Source organism: Rhinichthys klamathensis, unplaced genomic scaffold (genome assembly GCF_029890125.1).
Source record: "Rhinichthys klamathensis goyatoka isolate OS25496 unplaced genomic scaffold, OSU_Roscu_1.1 h1tg000056l_1, whole genome shotgun sequence".
Taxonomy (NCBI): Eukaryota; Metazoa; Chordata; class Actinopteri; order Cypriniformes; family Leuciscidae; genus Rhinichthys; species Rhinichthys klamathensis.
The window spans coordinates 3,473,812-3,501,367 of record NW_026606601.1 but is presented as its reverse complement, the minus strand read 5'-3'; the positions used below and the strand labels follow the sequence as shown (position 1 = coordinate 3,501,367).

The 27,556-nt window shown below is 38.0% G+C and overlaps 1 protein-coding gene across 3 annotated transcripts in view; it reads left to right on the top strand.

Moving 5' to 3' along the window:
- sipa1l2 (signal-induced proliferation-associated 1 like 2) overlaps positions 1 to 14,743 on the top strand; it is a 66,553-nt gene extending 51,810 nt beyond the window's left edge. For 2 of the 3 annotated variants that reach the window (XM_056248661.1, XM_056248662.1), the window contains exons 15-22: positions 291 to 515; positions 1,016 to 1,069; positions 2,056 to 2,185; positions 3,916 to 4,135; positions 7,849 to 7,980; positions 11,610 to 11,730; positions 13,080 to 13,161; positions 13,297 to 14,743. In XM_056248661.1, the coding sequence (XP_056104636.1) occupies positions 291 to 515; positions 1,016 to 1,069; positions 2,056 to 2,185; positions 3,916 to 4,135; positions 7,849 to 7,980; positions 11,610 to 11,730; positions 13,080 to 13,161; positions 13,297 to 13,443 (1,111 nt within the window). In that variant the 3' untranslated portion in view covers positions 13,444 to 14,743. The remainder of the gene's footprint in view (positions 1 to 290; positions 516 to 1,015; positions 1,070 to 2,055; positions 2,186 to 3,915; positions 4,136 to 7,848; positions 7,981 to 11,609; positions 11,731 to 13,079; positions 13,162 to 13,296) is intronic. The other variant, XM_056248663.1, reaches the window with a different exon arrangement.
- The last annotated feature ends 12,813 nt before the right edge of the window (positions 14,744 to 27,556 follow it).

Sequence of the window (27,556 nt, the reverse complement as noted above, 5' to 3'; positions counted from 1 at the left end):
AGTCCGGACCAAACAAGGTAGATGTGAAAGGGCCTTTAAAGTAAAAATACTAAATGATACTAAAATAACACTGCTCCAGCAGGAGGCTCCGATTGGAAAGTATTTTGGTACCATATTTTTTGCTGTTTCAGTAGTCATTTTTGCTTCCTCCCATGTTCTTGCCTTGATAAGGATCCTTTTAAAACCTGATAATTAATGGTTCTGGCTAAGGCAGACATCCCTATTTCATGATAAATCAGTTATTCAAACAGCTGTTGGTTTCATTTTTGTCTCCATTTTTTTCCCCTCAGTGGTTCTCGTCATTCTGGAAGCCCCTCTGAACGCTGTTTGAAGAACTCAAGCTCCCTTGACCCCTCAAAAATCTACATCATCTCTCCTACGGACGCGACTTCAATGGGAGGGCGGGAAAAGCACTCGCTTAGCTGCCAGTCACAAGGCGAGAAGTATTTGACTGGCTGGAAGAAAGGAGAAAATGACCACTTACTGGAGGAGCAAGGGCAAGACAGAGACTTTAGGTAAGTAGCGCCTAATGTTTTATGGATCTTATGTAACGTTGATGCTAGAGAAGAGTTCATAGTGAGATTAAATCACTTCAATCATGTTGCTTTTTTGTTTAACAAATGCATTAAGTCAGTGTCTGACCTGTACCTCTGCATATCAGTGACATTCGGAAAACCTTTTAGGTCAGTAACACATCTCTGGCTAGCAGCATCTCCGAGATGATCGATGTCAACAGAAATATTATGTAACCTCCATCATAAAGAATCCAGACAGAATCTATTTGACACCTGCCACTTCACATTATAAGACTGAAAACCTAGTAAATGTTCTCTGATTATTAAAGCAGAGGCTGGATTTGATTGACAAGCTCACTAGGGGATGCTGACGTTTTCCTGATGCAGGCAATATTTGATGGAAATTCATATTTCTGTTGTATCAGGTTTAAAAGCAAAAAGGACACTGTATCGATTAAAACTTCTGTGTAATAATTTTTTCTTCTTTGTTGCTGCCTCAGTCGGTCAGAGGCTTTGTTGTCTTTACTTCTAAAGACACTTTTGAGGAAATCAAGGTAGTTGGATCATTACCTGGCCCTGAATTATTCACTGTGTTTTTCCTTCTCTCTTGTCTTGTAACAATGGCACTTCCTACACCCTTAAAGGGACAGTTCACGCACAAAATAAAAAATTGCCATCATTTACTCACCCTCATGTCATTCCGAACCCATATGACCTTTTTCTTCGGTAAAACACAAAAGGAGACGTTTTTAATAACATGCTGGTTGTTCTTTTCCTTGCAATTACAATGAATGGGACTGGAGCTTTCAAGCTTAAAAAATAATGTAAAGGCACCATAAAAGTAGTTTTTTTTTCTGAGTCATGTGATAAACAATCTTCCTCTTTAGTGAGCTGCAACCACATAATCAGTGAGTTGTTCACTTCACCTGTTTGGTGAACTACAAGTGATTCATTAAAAAGATCTGAATTTATTCATGAATAAAATATTCATAGCTACTTTGCCATCACTGATATCAAAATATTCAGTGAGTCTTTCATTTTGCTTTTTTGTCATTTTGAAGCTTTACAGCTCTAGTCCTCATTCACTCTTGTTTTATTAAAAAGGGCCCGGCCAAGATGTTTAAAAAAAAAAAAATCATCATATGGGTTTGAAACAACGTGAGTGTGAGTAAACGATGACAAATTTTCATTTTGGGGTAAACTATTCCTTTCAAATCACAGGAGTCAATGATCTTTTTTGATATGTTCCGATGAGCCATGTCATGACTGTGTGAAGCCTGTTCCTTACTCAATCGCCCATAATCCTGTGTTTTGTCACTACCGTAGCCTTGTAGTCCTTTGAATATTTTGTCTGTAGCACCTTTACAAGGAGAAACCCAAATGTACAGCACCACATAGAGGCATTTCACAATTCACTTTAGATTGATACTACAGCAAAACTGGCTGCTAATGTCTTTTTATTGTCTAATTTGTTTCACTTTCTTTCGCCCTTCCTCTCGCTTTGTTTCCGTGTCTCTCTCTCTCTCTCTCTCTCTCTCAGGGGGCTCTATTTGAGAGACCCATCCCAGTTGGTTAATAGTGCAGGTGAGAAGCTTCAGACGCTCACTAAGGAGGCCTTCCTCAGGATGCTTCTACCCGACAGTCCCGCGGGGCAGGCAGGTCGCGGCAAGGTGAGTGTAGAGCTGAGCCCGGAGGATGAGTAATGCGGTGAGCAAGTGCTGCTGTAGTTAGGACATGTTAAAACAACACTGAGAAACTAAGAAATTGTTTTGAATATGTTTTGTGATAAACACATTATTCACTGGTCTGTGTTACACTGACAAGCAAATCAACTAACCAGTCAGCAGACTGTGTAACGGTTGACTAATGGAAGCGTCTAGAGGAAATGAGGTCACAACAATCAGTCATTCTCCTCACCTGCTTTGCTCACAGCAGTGTGGATTATAAAGCTGCACATGCCCACACTCTCTACGTGTTCGTCTCACTGTAAGCTTTACTTTGATTCATTTGCATAGCGCTTTTCACAATACATAATGTTCCAAAGCAGCTTTACAAAGAATAATGACTCACAAACCCCCAGTGAGAGAGGCAAAGGCACAATGCATACAGTACATACACAAGTGTTCATTTGAAATGTACAGTTTCAGCCACATAGTATATCAAAATAAATAGGTAACACTTTACAATGAAGTTCAATTCTTTAACATACGTTAATACATTAGGTATCATGAACGAACCACCATTTTATACATAATGTACCCTTAATTTATACAGCTTGAATTTATTAATATATTTATAAATGGCAAAAAGCTTGAGAAATGCTGTACAAGTCATGATACCTAATGCATTAACTCATGTTAACTAAAGTAATCTTATTGTAAAGTGTTACCAAATAATAATATTGACTAAAATAATGTTTTTTGTTTTTAGGAATAATAATAATCATCATCCTAAGTATTAGTAGTACTAGTAGTAGTAGTAGTAGTAGTAGTAGTTGTGGTGGTGGTATTGTTGTTGTTGTTAATATTATAATAATATAAAAGTAATTATTGTTTTTTTTTTTCAGTTAACTGGAAAATATATTATTATCAGAATTTAAGTGAACTGGAAAATATTTTGTTATTGCTGTTTTTAATGGTAATAATAATAATAATAATACAATTTATAATAATGTTTTTCCACTGTACTTTGATGATAATAATAATAATTGTTTTATATTATTGTTGTTGTTGTTAGTCACTGGAGATGATGATGATTATTAATATATATTTTTTATTATTATTATTATTACTTCTAATAAAATAGGAATGAATATTTCAACTAGTCTCACTCTGCACAAACATTAATGTGGGATTTTTTTGTCAGACTGCGCATTATTCACCATGCTTTTTTTCTAATTCCTGAAGAATATAATAAGCATCCTTTCTCTGTTAGTCCTCTGTCACGTTCATGTCTCTAATTGTCAGCTTGCGCCCCTCCTCCCGCCAGTAGACCCCCCGTGAGGACCGTGTCCATCTCGCCTGCATTATTGATGAGAGCGCTATGACTCTAATAGATCTGACTCACAGACCCGCAGTCACTCACTCTGACTGCTGATTGGTCCCCAGCTGAGTCTCATGTTCCCTTAGCTCACCCTCCTCCTGCTCTCCACCCCCCACCTCTCTCCCACAATTCAATTAAGTGATATGTGCTTTATTGCCATGGCTGTTTTATTAACAATATTGCAGAGCCTTTCACATAATCATATTCTGATGAATAATATCTTTGCTTTGCTCTTTCACTCTCTCTCTCACTCTCGCTCTCTCTGCTTTCTCTTTGTCTTCCTCTTACCCGTCGTCTTCTATTTACATCCCATCCATCACTTTCCTTCTCCTCAATCTCTGTTTTTGTGTTATTTCAGATACCGCTTGTCGGTCAGTCTCCGCGCCGCTCCCTGTACCGGACTCTCTCAGACGAGAGCTTGTGCAGCAGCCACCGGAGGGCGCTGTCCTTAGCTAGCTCACGTAGCTCCATGCTGGACCAGGCCGTGCCCAACGACATCCTGTTCAGCAGCGCCTTGCCCTACCACAGCACCCTACCACCTCGCATGGGTCTAAACCACGCCGCCGCTCAGCTCAAAAGTGAGTTTTCGCCACATTTATCAATGTTGCTACCATATCAGTGATACTAACATTGTTGTAAGAATCCCACGGTTACATTTATGTACCGCAATATGCTGTCCACTTCATCCTAGAATGCATCACAGTACCAGCTGTACATAAAATGTAAACGCTTGGATTGCCAGCACTAAGACATGGTTGATGATAATGGAATAAATGTGCTTTTTTTGGCTCATAGCAGATTTTTCCATCTCCTCTGTAAGCTCACCACATTCCTTCCTGTTACTGTAATTTTATCCTCTGCAGACTTTAATGTTGTACTTAGTAATGAAGCAAGTAATGATACTATAAATCTGCTGCTAATGCATGAGAGACTTGGTGCTAATCATACTATTATACGTCTTCTGAAATATTCTAGCGGGATGAAAAGTGTGCTGTAATAGGAAAATCATTATAATGGCACAACTTTTGCGTAACTATGCTGGTCTAGTCACTGAAAGCGAGATGTGTTCATGCGTTGAACAGCTGGAGCGCGATGCATTTGAACAGAACGCACGTTCTCGGGAAGTTACGCTTCTACATGTATGTACAAAATTGTACGGAGCCCCCAAGGGGACATGGTGGTGGAAAAGAATATGAGATATTATATGTCAATGCGTTCTTTGAAACTTTGTGTTCGATCGCAAAACCTTAGTACGGTGGCCGAGAGAGCTCAACACGGTGCAACTGAAGAAAACACATGCAAACAGAAAAACACCCACACATTAAGAAAACATCTTCATCAGTTTCACAACACATGTGTGCTTTAAATACTCACAACACAACCAAATACAGAAACGCGCTGCAAATAGCACAGACCACAATGGAAATGTTTCCAGGGGACCCCAATAAGTGACGAACCCGGCTGGGACATGCTTATTGCTTGTGAGCATCCCTATGCCCTACTCCCTTCGAAGGGCAGATGGCAGAGCCCTTTAAGTGTCGACTTTGGAGGGAGGAGGGCACTGCCATTATGTAGCCGTTTGGAACGCACTTGGTGAAGGGAGCAACGAAAGACAACGTAATTTCCTCATTATTTTCACCTTGGATGTTCCCATGACAACGCAGCACAGTGTCCATCAGCTGAATAGCTGTTCTTACGACAGAAATGTCTTATTATTGCTGTCAACATAACTGTTGCAAATAAATATACATTTTATACAAAAAAGTTTTTAAAATATGCGTTATATATCTGTGTTTGAGTGTCTCAACTTTGAAACTTGCCTTGGACCCTGCATTACCTAACATTTCCTATGAAACTTATCTAAACATACCATGACAAAATTTGTACAATATAACTGATGTATAGATTAATATCTTACCCTCGTGTTCTTTTTCTCTATCTTTATTTTATTTTTTTTATTTTTCAGCTAACTGAAAGCTCATTGTAAACTCTTCTTTTCTCATTTGTATTCCGATGACATTAAACATATTGTTAATACATTTTGTATATTGTATACAAAGTTATAGTTATATTTCATAAACATGTCATCTCTGTATGTTTTGCACACGAAAAAAAGTTTATAAAATAAGTAGACTTTGAGCAATAAGCATGTCCCAGGCGTGTTCGTCACTTATTGGGGTCCCCTGGAAACATTTCCGTTGTGGTCTGTGCTATTTGCAGTGTGTTTCTGTATTTGGTTGTGTTGTGAGTATTTGGAGCGCACATCTGTTGTAAAACTGATGAAGATGTTTTCTTAATTTGCGGGTGTTTTTTCTATTTGCATGCATTTTCTTCACTTGCAGCGCATTGAGCTCTCTCAGCCACCGTACCTTAGCGTTCACTCGCAAAACGCGAAGTTTGTAAAGTTGAACGTAAAGTTTCTCTGGAGAACGCAAACATTTTGCAAGCGAATGCAAAGTTTCTTGGGGGAACGCAAAACCTTTGCAAGAGAACGCAAAAGCATAGCCAAATAATTTTTCAAATAATTCCTCCCATCTCATTTTTTTTCTTCTTCACCACGTCCCTTTAGGGGCTCCTGCAATGTCTATGTGTCCATCTTAGCGGAAAAAAAATTTATATCGCAAAAACAGTATGTTAATAAAGCACTGTTTCCATCCCATGTGTTTAAAACTAGAAATTGTCATTTATTCAGTAAATTTTTCCATTTCCAAAACTGAAATGAATGGAAAAAAAAATTATGCGCATTTTGTAAATTGTATTTTTGTAAAAATATTTATGTAAGATAATTCTAAAATAGAGGAACTATTAGCTGCTAATAAAATTTTATTTGATATCTACTATATTTCATTTGCAGCAAATAATTCCTCTATTTTGGAAGTAGCAAATAATTCATACATTTTTGGAAATATTGTATTTTTTTGTACAAATATTTAAAGCTTTTAATGTGCATTTTGGAAATTGTATTTTTTGTAAAAAAAAAATAAAAAAAAGTATGCTGTATTCCCGAAATAGTGAAACTATTATCCTCTAATTAAATTGATACATAAAAAAAAAAAAAAGATTTATGTGTATTTTGGAAACTGTATTTTTTGTAAAAAAAAAAAAGTTTTGTAAAAATATTAAAGTAATATTCCCAAATCAACAAAACTGTTCTAACTTCACTTGTTAACATAAAAACCCCCACAAAATTAGCAAGACACACTTACAGGTTTATGTAGACCTACAAGTAAAATAGCGAAAAAATAACACAAATAGAATGTAAGAACACGTCCTGTGTGATCGACCCTAAAGCCTCTTGGCGCGTTTCGCATACAGACACTTGATCTGTTCCCCAGCTGTCTGAAACGTACAGTTCCTCTCTCATTATAGCAGAACTCTAAGCCAGCCAACTTCATTCATTATTCAAATCACTCTCACCTCTCCGCTCTCAGGCGAGGCCTGTCTGTCTGCCTGCATGAGCAGACTTTGTGTGAATTAGCGAGTTTGCTCTCTAGGTCACCTAGAGCTAATTTTACTTCGCTTCTGTGAGTTGCCACGTTTGATTCTTTCTCCATAAGTACATCAAATTGTGGGTAAAGATGCCCTTTGGCCCTTGACTGTTGAGCAGCGGCAACTGCTTTTCTATCAAGTTGAAATCTCTGCCAGTGGATGAATGTTTAATGTAGTTTACACCGCGGTCAGGGCTTTTCAGTTGTGTCCTCAGTGACCATCTCAGTTTCCTTTTAATCGAACTGATCATTATATCCATGATGTGTATGGATGTTCAAGTGTAATTGTAGTCTCTCTTGAGTTAATTTATTTAAAGGCACATTTAAGTCAGAGCATGTTCTGTTCGAATAGTGCTTTAAAATCATCATGGAATTCAAATGGAACCTTTTTTTTACTTTCGTAATGATTGTTCCTGCACTTATTTTTAATGATTCGGTGGTGCACATTATTCCTGCTTAAAATGTATTCATAAATTTGAATCAAAATGGAATGATGTGCTATTCCTCAGAAATGACTTTTCTGTGGACGCCACGTAGGCCTTGTGGGTTGTTGCATGTTAACCAAACTCCAAATTAGTGTTTTTTTATATTGGATAATAATAATAAACACCATTATTATTAAGTTAACTTACTATTATTATTACGTCAAATAGAACAAGAATTGTTGCAACTAGTGCGCATTTCTCGAAATTAAAATGTCTTCATAATTTTGAATCACTGCAGAGATGGCATTTTGGCTATGGGTCCCATCTAAACATGCACTCTAACTGTCCTCTAATGAACTGTGTGTGCTGTCTCCGCAGATGAGCTCTGGTTCTCTGACAGCTCACTGGCAGACAAGGCCAAGCTGGTGGACACTGGTATGATGCCCCTGCCGGTACCCTCTTCTGGTCTCGACTGGTCACATCTTGTGAACGCCGCACGGGCTTTTGAAGGTACAAGCTTCCGTCTCACACACACACACACACACACTAAAGATGCTGGTTTTGTCACTGAGAAACACCATATTCGCAGCTGTGATCTTAAACTTGCTGCTCACTGTTATGGAATGAACAGCAAGGGTACTTGGTATTTTTTCCACGAGGACTGCACTGACCGTTTGACTCTGGATATTTTTGTACCAGACAAATGGAGTCAAATGTCTTTGTTTGTCAAAGACTATGGGGCAGATTCATTCAACACTAACTAATACAGCATTACCAGGCACTAGCTTAAATATTTAAATTAAGACATTGGCATTCTTTTGAGCTCAAACATGCCTTTTTTATGCAAATGAGGCTCATTATAAAATGTGCCTTATTCACAAAGGTCAGTATTGTTAGCTCGGTGCAATTAATGTTGCCCTATTTACTTTTTTTTTTTTTTTTTTTTTTTGTAAGATGTACAATACGATTAAAAAAATCTGGGGTCTATAAGATTATTTTAATGTTTTTGAAAGAAGTCCCTTATGCTCACCAAGGCTGCATTTATTTGATTAAAAATATAGTAAAAACAGTAATATTGTGAAATATTATTACAAATAAGTGTTCTGATTTTAAAATGTAATTTTCCTCAGAATTTTCCGCATCATTACTCCAGTCTTGAGTGTCACATGATCTTTCAGAAATCATTCTAATATGCTGATTTGCTGCTCAAGAAACATTTATTATTGTTATCAATGTTAAAAACTATAAAGCCCCGCACATGACATGCGGCAAATAAATATGTATAGTTAGTACATGTTAGTTCAATCAAAACGAGAGTACAAATTAGTACAACATGGCCACAATTTATTAAAACAATAGAACAGATTGTTGATTCGTGGCCACGATATATATATATAAACTTTTGTCCCCATGTCATGCAGGACTTCGAACAAAATTGTGCTACTAAATATTTTTGTGTAAACAAAAATTCTTTTGGTTAAAAAGTTCCAAAGAACAGCATTTATTTGAATGATATTTTGTAACTTATGATCAATGTAACGCAACCTCACTGAATAAAATTATAAATTTTGTTTGAAAAAAGAAATCATATTGGCTCCAAACTTTTGAATTGTAATGTATTCATTTATTTATTTATTTTCTGTCCCAGTAAAATAAGTAATTTTTTTGGGTGTGTATTTGTGCCTTTACCTGATTGGGAGCTAAAACAATGCAGGCCGCATGTGCAAATTAAATTTTTTGTTCATCCATTTAATTTTTTGGAGCTCATTGTATTAACTGTAGGCGAATTGAAAAGTCCTTTTTTTTTTGTCCTATTATTGGAATTGTGTTTTGACCAGGGTTTCCCCTCACCACAAAGCTTTAGCCGCTCTCACACACCATTAACAAAGTTAACTGAAGGTTGCAGAAAACAGCACCCGTCTCCAACGCTGCTCTTGACCATGTCGAAATCACCAAGTCTCTATTTTCCTCCCATTCATTTCCTGTGACTGCCTGAAGGCGCATTGTTCCGCAAGGTGCTAATTAGGAGCGGAGACCGTATTTCGAGCATTGAGAAATTAAGCCATTATCACAATGTGAGCCCAGCAAGACACCACTTAGGGAAATGACTCAAGCCATCGCTTGCTGTAATTACACATTTTGGGTTTTGGACGCTTTTACTCGTGTGCAATTACAGCTGTTCCCACACCTTCAACCGGTCGCTGCGGAGACCATGGTGAATGCTGGCAAGGGCAGCTCTTCTTGAACTGAGAATTTCCTTTGGATCTGCATGTGGAACGGGGGGGAATACACGGTGGCTGGCTTTAATTGGCTGGAGGGGCTTCCGGCAAGCAAGTCGGTGAGCGGGTTCTCCCTGCTAGTGCTGTTGTTTTTCTCGCAAGCCCTTAGAGACGTGCTCTTGGGACCTAACGGATATGAAAAATGGAATGAGTGTGCGGCTCCGTCCTGAAATGCTAACAAATATGAGACCATCGTTTCATGGCGAGAGAAATGATTAAGTTATAGCTTTTGCCTCAGGGTTGGGGTGCTAACTAGAAGGGTGTGGGGAGGAGGTGAGCTTACATTGTTGATTTCCATGTGCTGCTTTGTGCGTGTTTTTGTTCGGAGTGCTGATAATTATCCGTCCATTCAACTCCAGCTCCGACGACACCCCTTACTGTGAGACTGTTAATGAAATGAAATGAGAGAGGGGGGTGGAGGAAGAGCTGAAAGGTGTTAGAAGAGGTGAGAGCTCTTAAAGGAGCCTCCATGAACGCTTTTAGCTCGCCGTTTGATGAAACAATGGCAGGTCAACATCTTGTGAGATTGCTCATGGTATATTGAATATATAAAGGGTCGTGGCATAAATTCTTGCTAACAAAGAGCTTGTTGGTCTTTATAAAGATACAAAAGAAATTCTCCACTTCTAAGACCACACCCACGTTTCTACTGCTTTTCCGAGTGCAAAACACACATTTATGTCAGTTTTGTGGCATGAATTCAAATTAAAGCTCAGTAAACACACATTTATTATCTTTTGGTCCATGTTGTGCTGAAAATGAGTAGAAGTTGATATTTAAAAAATTATCCTGGATAGTTTTGTTTTATGCAAGTGCCAAACACATTTATGTCCGTGATATGGGGTAAATTGAAAGAAAGCTTAATAAAACAATGGCATTAGATGCTGACATGGCATTAAATAAAACTATCTATCTATCCATCTATCTAAATAAAATAATACAAAAATATATATATTTATTAACTTTTGGTCCATAATTTGCTATCAATGATTAGAAATTGGTATTTAAAAACTGATACTGAATAGACTAGATCACTGTTTAAAAATGTAAATAAAATCAATAGAAAACATATTTATTAACTTTTGGTCCATCTTTTGCTATCAATGATTAGAAATTGGTATTTAAAAATTGATATAGACTAGATCACCTTTTCAATATGGTAAATAAAAACAATAGAAAAATGATATTTATTATCTTTTGGTATCAATGATTAGAAATTGGTATTTAAAAGGGTTTCTAGATTTTGTTTAATGCCCAATGGAAAAAGCAGTACGTTTGTCAGTTGCACCCCCTGTTGCCCTCTCAGCAGAGGTAAAGGCACTATATCGGTGTGTTCTTGGTCTTGAATGCTTAATGATATGCCCGACTGACAGTGTAATGCTAAACTCACCTGAAAGCGTGTGAACCCCCCTCCCGTCTCGCCATTAACCCTTCTGCCGCGTTAGCTCCGTTCCCCACTTAATTAACACCTTGCTCTGCTGAAGCTGGTTAACAGTTAGATTTAACACCTTGGAAAGAGCTGAAAAGGAAGAAAGCTTTTCTCTGGGTGTTGCTTGAGGCTCCTACCTGGAACATCAGCCTACAGTAAATCACCTCAGGTGAAGCAGTATGAAGTTTCATGTTTCACCTGTTTCCTGTGTGCCTCAGGGGGTTTCCTGCCTGTCTTGTTTTTGTGGTCCTGTGCAGTGCTGATGAGTGATAAACAGTTGTTTTATAGTAGATTTAGAGTGTGCAGCTGCTTATATTAAGTGACAAACACGTACACAGCACACCGCACAGTCCCTTGCTATTACTGCCCTGTATAGATAATGGATGTTTCTGCCTGGATTTCTAACAGAATAAATCTTTCCTCTCTTTTAGATCAGACTGGAACCTCTCTGAGCTCCCTGACAGAGGACGAGCAGGCAAAGCAGGTTCTGGAGCTCTCTGAGGAGCTGAGCAGAAGAGTAGGATGTGTGGCTGCCTCAACCCTACCGGCAGGGTAAGTGCTGAAGTAGAACATCTGAAGAACATCCATCCATCATCTGTCTGTTTTGTGATTTATCTATCCATGTATCCATCATCAGAGTTTGAGACAGAGCCTTTTTGTCTCTGTCTCAAACTCTACCCATCTATCCATCTATCCGTCTGTCTGTCTGTCTATCTATCTGTCTGTCTGTCTGTCTCAAACTCCATCCATCCATCCAAGACTCTATCTATCTATCTATCTATCTATCTATCTATCTATCTATCTATCTATCTATCTATCTATCTATCTATCTATCTATCTATCTATCTATCTGACTGTCTGACTCTATCTGTCTGTCTCTGACTCTATCTGTCTGTTTGTCTATCTGTCTCTCTATATGCCTTCTTTTTGTCCATCTATCTCTATTGTACATCTATCCATCTGTCTGTCTGTACATCTATTGATCTGAGTGCATTTCTGACTAATTGATCCTCTAATTGATCTATCTATCTCAGACTCTATCTGTCTGTCTGCCTTTTTGTCTGTCTCAAACTCTACCCATCTATCTGTCTGTCTGTCTGTCTGTCTGTCTGTCTCAAACTCCATCCATCCATCCAAGACTCTATCTATCTATCTATCTATCTATCTATCTATCTATCTATCTATCTATCTATCTATCTATCTATCTATCTATCTATCTATCTATCTATCTATCTATCTATCTATCTATCTATCTATCTATCTATCTATCTATCTATCTATCTATCTATCTATCGTCTGTCTGAGACTCTATCTGTCTGTCTGTCTGTCTCAGACTCTATCTGTCTATTGTCTATCTGTCTCTCTATATGCCTTCTTTCTGTCCATCTATCTCTATTGTACATCTATCCATCTGTCTGTCTGTACGTCTGTATGTACATCTATTGATTTGAGTGCATTTCTGTCTAATTTCTGTCTGTCTGTCTGTCTATCTATCTGTCTGTCTGTCTGTCTCAGACTCTATCTATCTATCTGTCTGTCTGTCTGCCTGTTTGTCTGTCTCAAACTCTATCTATCTATCTATCCATCCATCTGTCTTTCTCAGACTCTGTCTATCTATCTATCGTCTGTCTTTCTCAGACTCTATCTGTCTGTCTGTCTATCTATCTGTCTGTCTGTCTCAGACTCTGTCTGTCTGTCTCAGACTCTATCTATCTATCTGTCTTTCTGTCTCAGACTCTATCTGTCTGTTGTTTGTCTATCTGTCTCTCTATATGCCTTCTTTCTGTCCATCTATCTCTATTGTACATCTATCCATCTGTATGTCTGTACATCTGTATGTACATCTATTGATCTGAGTGCCTTTCTGTCTAATTGATCCTGTCTGTCTCTCATCTAACCAGGGAAGGTTCTCCCGCTCTGCTAACTGGGAAAGTTAACCAGCTGGAGCTCATTCTCCGACAGCTGCAGTATGACCTAAGGAAGGTAAGAGCCTCCAACATAATAACAGACAAACATAATGCTTAAACAAATCCGCAACATAGCCGAACAAGCACTGTTAGCAGCATTCACCTCAAGGCAGTTATTTGTAACGACATGCTTTGTTATTATCCTTCAAAGGAGCAAGAAGACAAGGCTATGCTCCAGGAACAGGTGCAACACCTTCGTCAAGACAACCTTCGACTACATGAAGAGAGCCAGACAGCGGCCGCGCAACTGAGGAGATTTACTGAATTGTTTCTGAACACGATGGACAAGAAACCTTGAGCTGAAGTAGTCCATAACTTCCCCTTCTTGTGCTTCGCAAACTACATAACCCAAGGAAAATTAGTCCAGCATACTGTAAAAAAAAAAAAAAAAAAAAAAGATGTTAGAGAAGAAATTTCAGCATTTGAATGTGAATGTGTGCAGAGCTAATATGCTAACACACTAAAAACTAAGTCAAGGTTGGTGGCAGGACATGAGAATGTGAATGAGAAAAGGGAGAGTAAGAAATTAAATATGTGATAAGGGCTGGAAGGGAAAAATTTAAATCGTTTATGACCAGTCGAAGGGTACGAACACGTCGTGATCGTGAAAGTGAATGTAATGCAATAAGTCGTGATTTCTTTCTAAAAATCTTTGGTTCCTTGGGCATAACATCTTCAAAGCTACTGTCGTAACTCAAGTTCAATCCTGGCTTTGTGGCTGTCCACCCCCATCGTTTGTCGAAATGTAGACCAGCCAGATGCAACGTTCCTTAGTGTCCAAAGCTCCTCAAGACTTGGTGTGCTGTATACCTGTTTTGAAATGCGTTTTTGTAAGTAACCCATTGAAACAAATGTTGTAGCAATAATTTTGCTGATGTCGTAATCACAGAATTGTTCAATAAGATTAGCACTGAGTGTGATTTGGTTGTATTCAAAAACTTTTATGTAGAAAAAATAAGTCTTTCGTGTGCCTGATGTTATTGGTGGTAAAAGGATTGTTCCTCCCAGTTGTTTTCGTTAAACCATTTAACTGTCCGAGTCCGTACAAAATCCATGCCCACTGCTCTTGATCCTTAGGCTGTCAACTGGCTTTGTTTTACCCCCCCCCAAAAAAAAAACAGACGTTAAACGGTTAAACTTGTGTGGATGGGCCAGTACACGCAGACTAGCACCTGTAAACCACTTAAAATAAAAGCCAAATTCTGCTTGTTGGTGTAAAGTACCTCAGAAAAAGTGTCTTGTACCTTCGCCCTCTTATTTAAGCTTATTTAACCTAAGATTGTTATTTTAATGAGAGTATTTTCCTTTTCTGCACTAAAAAGAGTAATGGCTCCACGTGGCAGTACTTTGTATACTTGTGTACCATGTCAGCAGTACGGTGTATAGCTTGGCTGAGAGATAACTGTAAACATAAAATGGTTTATTTCTGGGAAGTTCAGATGTTTGGATGCTGCTAGAGGACAGGATGTTGTTTTTTATGGCCTTTTAAAGATGTTTTAATTTCTTTGTACATTTCTTTCGTTGAGGTTGGGATGAAAAGCTTACCTTTGTAAAATAAAGTTTAGGATGTCAATAAAGTATGACTTGTGTCCTTTTAATATGGTGTTTATGTTGAATTTCTTTAACATTGCTATATATGGCAGAAAAATGCAAATTATATATGCATTTGCACAATAAATAGGATCATCATATTTTGCTTTTTTGTTTGTTGTTGATGGTTGTGTCCAATCAAATGGCAGTTCATGATAGTTATTTTAAAGTTGATATGAATATTAATAAATGAATTTCAGGAACACTGTTAATTTTGGTACTGTGTTGGGCGATGTACAATCTGCTAATGTTAATTGTTGAAAATATTAAATCATTATTCATTTTTTTTAAATGAACTTGTGAACTCCGTATACACATCTTTGCTTCTTTTAAAAGCCTGTGGATCGAGATCAATGCTGGCTTGTGTTATTGATCAGACACTTTGGAAGCTGGGTGCATGAGCAGCACCTCTGAATGACAAAGTGTGACCATCTCTGGAGTTCTCCACTATGTCAGTGGTAAGAAACACGGCCAAAAACCACCAACCTATCCGACGCAATTCAGGAGTTGTGACGTTTTAAATCTATGGCTGTAGTGATGTTTTTGATAGAGTGAGATAGATGAAAATCTGAGAAGATGGAGGAACACGCGCACAGGGAGCTGAAATGTGCAATAGTCAATGACCCATTTCAGGAGAGTGTTATTCGTGAAAACTCTCAAAAAATCAATACATTTCTCCTTTCGCTGGTTGTGATTGAGGAGAACGGAAATGGCAGCACTGCCCTACATCTGTGAGGAACCAGTGGAAAAATGTCAACCTTCTTAGGTGACCTAGCTGTGATGGATGGCATGGACCAAGGTGCCTTTGCTCCTGTGGGAACTGACAAGGTGAAAGTGTGGTGTACAATTGATGGTCATTCCAAGATCCAGCTGCACTTTATTTTACAGTATGTGCACTTTCATTGTATTTACAGTGTACTTACCAAGAAAGTACTGAATCATTTAAGGGAACTACATGGGTTAAGATTAGGTTTAGGGATAGGTTCAGGGGGCTGTTCCATAAATGAAGCTTAGAAAAGCGGGGATTAAACTCCAAAACCGGACTTGAATGAGCCTAACAAATAAGTTGGGGCTAAAGTGGTTCCATAAAAGGTAATTGAAGTTCACGCAATCTCACTAATTTGATCCAGGTTTATCTAGTCTAGATAATTGCGTGTGCACGCGTTTCTGCAGCAGCCATAGAGGTCGATGGATCAAATCGATCCACCATCAATCAGCGTATATTTTGTCTGTTTATGCGTTTGTGACATGTTTTTTTTCCCCCTTCAGTGCAAAAATTACATTTTACAGTTATATTCTCCATCTGTAAATGTTAGAAAGTCGTGCAAATGTATCCATTTTGCTGCTAATCTTCATATTGAACGAGCGCTGCTGCGCGCATGCGCGCCAAATAGGAGCGCAATAATTCTGACTAAAATATACATTTTGCTTGGAAAATTAATATGAGATATTTTCTAACACTAGAAATATCTTCTAATTATAATAATTTCTCTTTAGGATGTTGGATAAGTTGCAGTGAACTTCCAGCTCATTACACTCTATTTTATAGCCTACTTCTAATAAAAAAAAAGAAATTGAACAGAAGTAGCCTAATTCAGGGAAGATTTTTTTTAAGAAACTAAATATATAAAGATACAAAATATAGTTTGGGGTATAGGACCTATGCTACTTTATAAAGATGATATATACTTATTTAGAATGCTGAGAAGTACAGCTTTTAATACAATCATTTTTTTGAGAAAGCAAGAATCCCCAGCTTTAAATGAGTGGTTAGATTTAGTTTCTAAAGTACATTATGGAGAGGATAACATTAAATTAAGAACAAATGTATACATTTTGAAAAGATATGTGCAACTCTAAAATCAAAGAATATTCCATAAAATAAAGGAATATATATTGGCCTACATTAACTATACATTTTTATGTAACCTTCCCTTTTATTTCTAGTTATTTGTTATTTTATTTATTTACTTATTTAATATTGAATATTTGATATTTAAATAATATTACTTGAATAACTATTAGGAATTATGTGTCATTCATTATAAGAGTTTGATATTGAATGTTATATTTTATTAATATTTATTTATTGTTTTATTTATATGTATGTGTTGGTATTATCACAAAAGAAAAAAAAAAGTAGAAGGAAAAATAAGGAATATTTATTGGGGGAAAATATGATGTCTTTAAAGGAACTGTCCATTTGTATAATTGTGTTAAATGTGTTTGAATTGAAAGACATAATAAAGTACATAAAAAAAAAATATATATATATATATATATATATATATAAGAGACAGTGTAGAGAAAGAATTCTCTGATAACCGAGGCATTCCTTAATTAAAATGTCTTTATTACAAAAATGACATGTCCTAAACGGACAACTTTAAAACGCCTTATATATTGTCTATTGTAGCCTTATTTAAGTTGATTTTCTGTATACTGTGTATTTATAAAGTCCAATAATGGTATTAGAGACTGTCAGTGGTAATATCATTGTGTTCTTGTCGGTCAGTGTTGAGGATCTGTGTAACAACTGAGGCTTAGCCTGACAGTTAGCCTGCCCTGGACCAGGCTAGTTTCCCAGCATAAGTTGCCAGGGTAACTGAGTTTGAACTATTTTAAGTTTGATTTATGAAACCGAATCTACCAAAAATAAGCCTGACTAACCGAAATAAGCCTGGCTTATACTCTAATCTTGGTTTATGGAACAGCCCCCAGGACTAGTACCTAGTTGTTACCCACCCAGTTATTGTAACTACAATAAGTATATAGTATGTACATGCAAAACAGGACTGTAAATTAAAGTGCTACCCAAGATCCTTTGAACAAGATGGTCTCTGTATCTTTGCATGAGCATAGAACAATAACTAAGGGTTAAACTGGGATTTTGGAGGTAGGGAAACCCTAAAAACTGAAGGTGCCGGAAGGCCAAACTTAACCCCTGCTGATTACAGGAAAAGAGACATAATCAGATGTGATGCACCAGAGGAAAATCTCTTGAAAATTGATTATTGAAAATTGAAAATGTATTATTTTTGCAGTTATTTTAAAGGTTTGGTAATCATAATTGACATAAAACACTGAGATGATGCGATACTAAGTCATAATTATGAGATATTATGACAAAGAAGACCTAATTTTGAAAAAAAGTTTGAAGTATGACAAAAAATTTAAGTTATGAAAAAAAGTTTAAATTATGGCAAGTAAATGTTCTGACATAAAAAAATCATAATTATTTCAATTTCGACTTATTGACATCATAATGACTTATCTCAAAATTCTGACTCAGTGTTATGTTTTTGACTTTTGTCATAATTGCCACTCATTTACTTTATATGACGACTTGTCATAAATAAATATCACTTATCTCATATTTATGATTTTTTACAATATGTCATGATTTTGAATTTCCATCTCATAAATACCTTATGTCATAATTTCGACTTGATTCACCAAAGCATGATTTTTTTTTAATATGTGGCAGAAATACTCTTCCATACCAAGGAGCCACCAAGAGATGAAAGTTATTTACTTTTTTTGTATATATTTTTCCTCTATGAAGAATTGCAACTACCAAAAGAGGTGGAAGTTTTTATTGGAATTTGATTGGAGATACAAGTCAGAATCTTTTCTGAGACTTTTGCATTGCATTATGTTTTCTCATGCATACGAATTCCTGTTTTAACCGTGTGTGGTTGAGCACACATACATGCATGCTACATTATTAACATCATTAAAAAGCCACGGTTCAGGTCTTGCCGCAGGGTTCAAGTGAAGGTCAGTGAATGTCAGCTGATGCACACCATTTATGTGTCATAGTTTTAATTTATTAGTGATGTCAGGCAAGCCATGATGTTCTTGTTGTGAAGATCTGGGGGAAATTGGAGTTGCAATTATTTAAGCATGCCTGCAAATCATAGATTACTGCACAAATTGAAAAGATAAAAGCATAATAATCAACACATTATTCTCAGACCACAAACATGTGGTTTTACTCACAATCAGTTTGTTTTACACTGAGTGTTTTGTAGTGTGGTGCTTTATAGTCCAGTACTTCTGTGGTATTCTTCACATAACAGTGCCACCAAGAAGGCTCAGCAAAAATGTTCAGGTCCAACCACAACTTTGAGGAAAACTGCTGAGTGAGTCAATCGCACTGCCTCTGGGAAAGAAATCAAACACTCCTGTGATTAGAAAGCTTGACTGCTTGGCATCAAGATAAATGACGGATGTGAATTCACAGATGGCATTTATCCGCATGTGCCATAAGAAATCTATGCTTTAGCTATAAATTTGATTCTAGTGCAAATAGCAAAGCCATACCTTGTGTTACATATCATAGAACAACCACAACACTTGATTAGAGACTGAAAAACCACATTAAGCTGGAGAATCCACGTCAAGCCTAATCATATACTGAATTGAATCCTTTGTATGTTTGATACTGTAACCGTAACTGAAGTGCCCTAAATGGGTGCATATGCCTCTTTAGCCCCCTTGATGCTTGTTATTACTCGTTTAGATTCAGTATGATGTACCCCTAGACTGTCAAATGTGACGGATATATGAGGATAGGCTACACAGCCACAGTTTACCTGAATCTGGAGTGCCTCTGGGCTCTGCTTTAGGTCCGCCCTACATTTGTCCCTAACAAGTAGCAATAATGAACTAGGGCATCAAAGGCTACTTGTAAGACTTAATAAATTCTTTTGATCTATCTCCATTTGCTGTTCAATAATGAATACATGCTTTTTAAGCTATTCGTAGATGGTTTTAGGGGGAGCCAGAGGGGCTGAAATTGTAAAATAGGAAATATAGTGACACACACTACATTTCCAAAAGTAGAAACCTTTTATGCTTAACAGGATTGCCAATTGCAGCTACACACATTGCTAACATACATTAATAAAATTAAGCCATGCTATCTTCTTAGACAAACTTTGTAGTAAAATGCCAGCCCACTGCGTCAGAGCCTGAAAAATATCCAAAGTCATGTTCCAGCATCTAGCAGAAAGCCTTCTCATAAGAATAAAATCTGTTATAGCAGCAATAGGTATGGCTACATTCATATTAGTGTCCATGATTTTGAAATTAAACATTTAAAAAGCACAAATGGATTGAGGTGTCCACATAATTTGGTAGAGTAGCTACCATATGATTGTCTGGGTTAAATAGAAGCTAGAATGACAAAACGTTGCACTACGGAACTGCAACTTCTCTATCGCCATCTGTAGCTGAAACATAAAATTGCAAGTTACCTCCAAAATTGTTGTTTTTACATCAGTCATGAGAAGATATTTACATTTTATCATGAGTCATCAGAACTCAGAAACTAAAACTTTAGACATCTGGCTCTCACTATAATGGCAAATCTCTTTCTCTTTCTGGGGCACAGGAGCACGTAGGGAGAATTCAAATCTTGCCCAAGGCAGCTGAAGGTAACTTTGTTTGTCATCTCCCGAGGGTGACCTGGTTGCCTTGCCAACAAAGCATGTAATTGGAAATGAAGCGGCCGCACTGCCAAGCCGTCTTTGCTGATCAGCCATTGTGTGATGCCTCACACACACGCACACACATTTCGTTCAAAGCAGAGTGACTGATGTGTAAAAGCTGGCTGTTTGTAACGTACCAATAACCACTCCCCACCCCCCTTGCTTCCTCCATCTTGACATCATGAATGTTTAAAATCTTCCCAAAAGCACTTTATTTTGTATGTGGCTTAAGTGCACACCTATCTGTTAGAGTGGAGGATAAAACATGTCCGACAGGAAGTACAACACTGATTTCAGTTTTCAGAGTACAAAAGTGTGTTAAGGGTTACTCTGTAAGAGAAGCTGACTTGGTGACTTTTTTCCCATGAGGCAGCTCATGAGAAGCACTGATGCTGAAGCACAAACTTCTAGAACTCAGAAATGGCACTAAATAACCAGACACATCAGTTCCAAGAACTTTTCTATAGTTTTTTCCCCTTCATAGCTCAAGTTATAAATCATGAAAATCCATTCGCTACAAGAAAATCCTTTTTATAGTTTTTGTTCTGCTTGGTTAATACTTCTGAAACTTAAAAGTCCAAGTAATTTACTGCAGTTTAGCACAGCGTCACAATATACCTGCCTCATCCTTCAAGAGTTTGTTTTGCAGCATTGTTGACTCTAAACTTCATATGTCAGTTTGAATATAATCTGCGAATCAGAGCACACAGCAGCAAAGGTCATGGATGAACAAGATGAATCTTCCTCTAAGCTGTCTTGCTTTCTGGCACCAGTCTATCTATGCCATGTCTCTGAAATGCATACTGAAAATTAATATTTTTGAAACAGACAGTCTTATTGAAGTAAAAGTCCTCAATCGCATATTCCCGTCTTCAATGCATGCCAAAAGGCCCCCCCCCCAAAAAAAAAGAAAGAACAAAATGAAAGGAAAGAAGAGGTATTTTTCATCGAAGGCATTGTTCTGAATGAGTGAGTCTTTGCTTGGGGCAAGGTGATCTTCAGTATAGTGGGAAAGATTTGAATGAAAGACATGAACGCTTTTAACCAAGGTTGCTCAAGGAAAACACCATGTCCTCCCCGAGGATATTGGATTCAGTTCTGGGTGTGTGTGCATGTGAGGGCCTTCAGGGACTGTAACTGCATTTATGATTTGATTTTGCATAATACCATATTGGGAATGGACAGTGGTGGAGCAAGTAGCCTATATAAATCCTGTAGCTACTCGAGTTGAAGAAAGATTGATGAAACGACTGATTTGCGTATGAATGCACGCAAATATCTATAGAACTATCGTTCATTGATTTATTTTTTATTCATTGCTATTTGCTATTCTACATTCTCTTGCTCAAAATAACTGTCATTATAATGAATTAATAATCAGTGCAATCGAGCTTAAGGATCATATTACTCCCGGTTCAGTGATTCGTTAAAGAGACACGCTCCAAGCGGATCGTTGAATCAGTGAGTTGTTAACTGCAGCAATTGCATCAGTGCAATGAACCGGTTCACTGAAAAGAATCGGCTCTAAAGAATGACAAGTTCAACTGAATGTTGCGATCCGCACTCGGAGCGGGTCTAGATTTCTTCACTTGAAAATTACATTTTTTGATTCAGAATAGACATGGGGTGCTTGTCATTCTTATTTGTGCCTCCTTTCCTTTTCTCGCTTCCTTTCCTCGCGTTTCAGCTCCACCCTTAGGATTCGAGGAGGAAGGACGGAAAGAAAATGAGTACGGAGGAATCGAAGGAAAGCTTATTTGTATATTGGAATATCCTTCATCACTCGAGCATCACACTTCAAATCGTCATCAGCTGAAGTGATCTATTCTTATGTTGTCCAAGCTTGGTTAGCGTATTTAAAGCTATAGTTCACCCACTAAATTCCATAGTATATTTTCCCATACTAGGCTATGTAAGTCATCAACCGTTGGTTACCCATATTCTTCCAAATATCTTCTTTTGTGTTCAGCATAAGAAAGAAATTCAAACAGGTTTGGAACAACTTGAGGGTGAGTAAATGATAATAGAATTTTAATTTTTAGGTGAACTAATCTTTTAAGAAATTGTCAGCCTTTCTAGCTCTTTGTGACAACTAACTTATTCCACTTTCGCTCTATACACGTGCCAAAGAAGCCAGAGCAACTATGGATATGACAAGACCTGTCAGGTCTAAAATATAAGTAATAGGCCATTACTTTAATTAATTTTGTTAATTTTGAACAAAGCTACAAAGTAGGCCTTCAGCATTACTGTTATGATGCTAAAATATAACAGAAGCCAGAGTAGAACATTACAATTGAATATTTACAGATCTCAGACTGCCTGTCTCGGAATGCCATCCATTTAGGGAAACATTGCGTCGCTCCTGCTCAAGGTTGCCATGGCATTTACATTTAGTGGTATCTTCTCTCTTCATTCCCTGTCTCTTTATTGTAAAGGGCGACTTTCCATCCGCCCAGCGGGACACAGGATTTAATTGCTTCCTACTTGGATGCTCCAGTCCTGTATTCTGTTTTGTGTGGTTGTCACAGGCCGGTTTCGCCAGTGGTGAGAACATTTATCAAGAGCATTTATTTATATTGTTTACACAGGGCGGCCCACTGTGCACATTCTGAGGCACATTTGGACTCTCCAGCTGAGACCCATGAAAAATTTGCATTTGTGTTTTGTTAATGCCTCACACAGAGTTTTTTGAAAAGCTTTAGGCAGTTCCTCCCCCTTCAATAGGGAGCTCTCCCTTGGCCAGCTTTGTGATAAGGCAAACGGCAGACATTTGCATAAAGGGGAATTTACATAGGCAAACTGTAATGTCTGACTTGGGGAACCTTAACCAAACGGTGGCATAATATTACTCTTCTTCACGTGAATAGAGCGATGACATCACACCGTAGTCTGTTTCCATTTCACAACAACAGGAAGAACAAGAGGAACGAGCCACAAAAGGAAAGCCGTTGGCAGCGCGAGGGTGGCCACTGTTGTGGGGTATCCGAGCATGACTATTCCAGATAAGAGGCAAATACAACAGCGTTAAGGTGGACAGAGACATATAGACAGATATTGATGTTCCCATTACTGATGTCATGTCTGCGCGCGGCGGCAGTCACTTGAATCCCACTGATTTACAGGTTCAGGCACAAACAGAAGCCACAGCTTTACACGAGAGCTAGAGACTGACAGCCGCTAACACAGACACAGCGTGGTGTTGCCGGAGGGTGAATAACAGTCGCTCATTTGGTCTCAGTATGGGAATAAAATTCAGCAGAGGAGCAGCAGAGATAGAGATGTTGACAGGCTCGAAGACGCATATCAAAATGGCCCCTGAAGAACGATAATATGTCCCACGGGTACGGAGAAACCCTATAGCGTTCATTTAGCATTGCTTTCCACTATGCAGAACGTTTGATCCCCGCCATCAATAGGGGAGAGTGGGGTGATTTGTGCCAGGGGGGAAGTAGATCCACCCCTTGTTTCTGGAAAACCATACAAGAAATTGGTCATGTGACCACATCATTTTGAAAAGCCATCCATTTTACTCATCCTCCAAAGAAGAGAGACACGTGGCATGAGAGGTAAGCACATTTTAACTCAAAAAAAGAGTTTTTTTCCTTTTAAAGTACAATTTCTATGATTAAGTTTTTTTGATTGTAGTGTCTGAACAATAATAGACCAGTTTGAAAACATTGCACACATGTTTTAGTGCTTTAGCAGGCTACACAATGAGTCTAGTTAGCATTATGTTAGCTCTTAACTGGCTGGATCATGCTAGTTTTTCAAACTTATGGGTCTGGGGTAATTTGTGCCAAAGGGCCTGGGTTAAGTTGTGCCAGTGGCACAACTCACCCCCACTTATGATTATTTATTATAACCAAATCCTGAGCACTCATCAAGTGATGAAACTGGTTCTGGTGGCCATGGGAGTTATGTGTCTCCAAAAGTCATACTTCCCTTGCCAAAAGCCACAGCAAGAAGGCCCAGAATGATGAGAAAGAAAGTAAAAACAAGAATCGTGACCAACACACCTGAGAAGATGGAGCTGGAGAAGGCACACAAGGAAAAACAAGAGGGCTGAAAAGAAAAAGAACGAAAGGCAGAAGAAATGGGCTCTGAAAGGCTCAAATCAAACCAAAATCATAAAGAAAAGGGTTGTGCAAAGTAGCTCAGAAGAAAGCACCATGGGCCTTCCACTTGATGACACCACTGACGATGAAGCAGAAGATGACCTGGAGAACACACACAACCGAGAAAATAAAAGGGCTGAAAAACAGAAAATTAATAAAAATAAGAAGAGAGGGGCTCTGAAAGTGTCCAAACCAACCAAACCCAAAAAGAAAGTGACTGTCTACAGTAGCCCAGAAGAGAGTGACATCTCCATTCCACTTAACGACACCACTGATTATGATGATGATGATGATGGTGACAAGGATCTGTCTGCTGGTGACTTTGTCATTGTGAGCTTTGCTGGTAAAACCAAATCCTATAACTACGTTGGATTGGTGGAGAAGGTTGAGGGTGCAGACATCAGCGCAAAGTTGTAAGAAGTCTGTGGATGGAAAGGCCATCTTTACATTTAAAGAAAATGATGAAGGAGTCATCCCTAGAGTTGATGTGCTCAAGAAACTACCCACACCCCAAAACCTTGGTGGTACAGCCAGAAGGGAGTAGAAGTTTATATTCCCCTGCAGCATTGACAAGTGGGATGTTAAGTAGTAGGCCAGATCCAGACCACCTAGACCTACATACTCACAGGGGATAATCTGGAGAAGTGAGGAGATGGACATGCCTAATCAGTGTTTGACTTATAGACCTACCTGCCATTTGTTTAAGCTAACACTGATTTCAGTTTTGAGTTTGCACTATGTTATTAAAGAGAAGTTTTATTAAGTTTTTAAGTGGCCTAAGTCAATAGGCCAATAGCATGTTTAGAAATTAGCCTAGTCACTTTATTCTAATGTTACATAATTGACAGACAGCATTCTATGTATGTCAACAGGCATCTATTGCCAAACCTTTTTGCCTGAACTGATTCACAAATATCATATATTGTGTATTTAGATTTTTTGTGTTTTCCCAAAAACTACAAAATATGACTTATTCCAACAGTTTCATAGAGTGACAATATCTAAATAAACCTTAAATAATAAGTAATTTTGTATTTGAATTTGTCTTGCTTTCATATAAAATTACAGTTCATAACATTAAAATGTTTTGTTTTACTACAGAAATCACTGGCACAATTCACCCCAATGTATTCCCCCAAAGGCACAACTTACCCTGCACCAGGCGCAAGTTGTGCCACGAGACCACTTTTTTTCCCAAAAGCTATATTTCTGAAACAATTTATATCAGATCCAAAGTTATTGTTCTCAGGGATGCACTACATCCTGAAATATATGTACATCCTTAAGTTGAAGGCATTACTGTCATGGCCTCGCTTTAAAGCAGCACTAAGTAGGAATTCCGTTTTTGTCAAACAGCGACCCCTAGAGTCGCTGTGGAGTACTTGTACTGTCGTGAATAGCACTCATGCAGAAATGGCTCGCACTCACGGGCGGATCCCCTCCCCCTGTACACCGGTACCTGTTCAGTAGGATGGACGCTGTAACAAGTGGAAATAAGGTATGGCCCCTTTAAGAGTTGCGCGCGCCCTGTTTAACTGTCGGCAGTCTGTATTGTATGTGCGCCTCGAACACCACATGTATACGGCGCCGGGTTATTTCTGTTTGATGCTCATTTTATCAGAATTTTATCAGATCTGTTTTTTGCCGTAAAGCAATTCGTTACCTCGCGAGACCTGATATCACACGATACTTACTAACACTGAGGCCGGCGGGCCGCCGGCGACTCTTTTTTTTGCAGGGTGGTAGGGGAAGACTCATTAATATTCATTAGGGAACTAATCCCTGATTGGCTCGCCGTGACGCATCTCTAATGAGATGTGATAGAGAAAACAGACATCGTCTCCTTCGTGACAACAGACACTTTCACGAAGGTAAGGCATACCTGTCAACATTTGGTTATCCAAATCCGGAAGATTTGTGCGGAGACCGCTCACGAATTTCGCAAACTTCTGTATCTTTGCGGGGACACCGTCTTGATCTGACATGTCAATCTGAGTGACATGTGACAGCGAACTGCGGATTAGTTCCCCAATGAATATGAATGAGTCTTCCCCTACCACCCTACAAAAAAAAATTCGCAGCCCGCCGGCCCAAAGTTGCAAGGGTGGTTTTGCGGCTCACAGGCACCAGGGGGGTGCGAGACGACCACCATTCAACACGAAATCAGTAATATAAACATTACACTGACTCCAAAGCTGTTCGGTTAAGGTAAAAAAGTTACTTAGTTCACCTTTAAAGTCACTTTGAGTAAAAACTGGCACAACTGACCCCACTTTATAGTAGAATCACAATTTTTAAAGATGGACTTATTTTCATTTATCACAAATAACATTGCGTGAATTTGAAATAATTTCAGAACTTTGGTTTGAGAGGTTGTTGCCATTTTTGCCACATTTCTTTACTTCTAACATGAAAAAAAATCAAAATTTTTCCCTCCTTTCTCTAAATAAAACGTTCCAAACTTTTTTTTAAGTTCTATTTGGTAATCAGTTTATACATTTTTTTTTTTCATTTGTTCTCAATTTCACTTTCCAGTATTCTGTAAAATCCCTAAAAGAATATTCCTTTATGACATCATCCTCCTGAAAGTGACATCATGCAGTATTTGGTGATAAAAACAGCAGCAGAAACTTCAGCAAGTGTTAGTAATGAATTTTATGAATTCTGTGATATTTTGATGTTTAGTTGATTTGTCACTCTTACTACATCATGTTCGATAAAATGACATTTCAACCAAATTAATGACATATATCGAAAATATCAAAACTACCTTCAAGTAGACACTTTCATGCAAGCTAACTCTTGATACTTCACTGAGCAATGACTTTAGCTCTTTGTTTGCATCCTTTTATGATCCTTCCTGATAATTCTCTAATCATTGTGTAAATAATAAAGTTCCTTTTTGGAAATAGTGTAGATATATCATAACATGGGCATATTTCTCTAAAAAAGTTGCATAACAGGAATGTCCCACTTCCAATATCTGTTCCAATAATGCACATAATCTGCATACTTTTCCCAACATTTTCCTTTCTGATGAAGGAAATGTTTAGTTAACAAATATGCAAGAGGGATGTGTAGAACTTTGTAGATGATAGAATTCTCTTTGAAATCGGAAAGCTTTTTGCGGGCTCTGATTTCGTGAAGACCTGCTCATCAGTCCATGGTTTCGCAGCACATACAAATCAGGTCATGAAGTACTGTACAT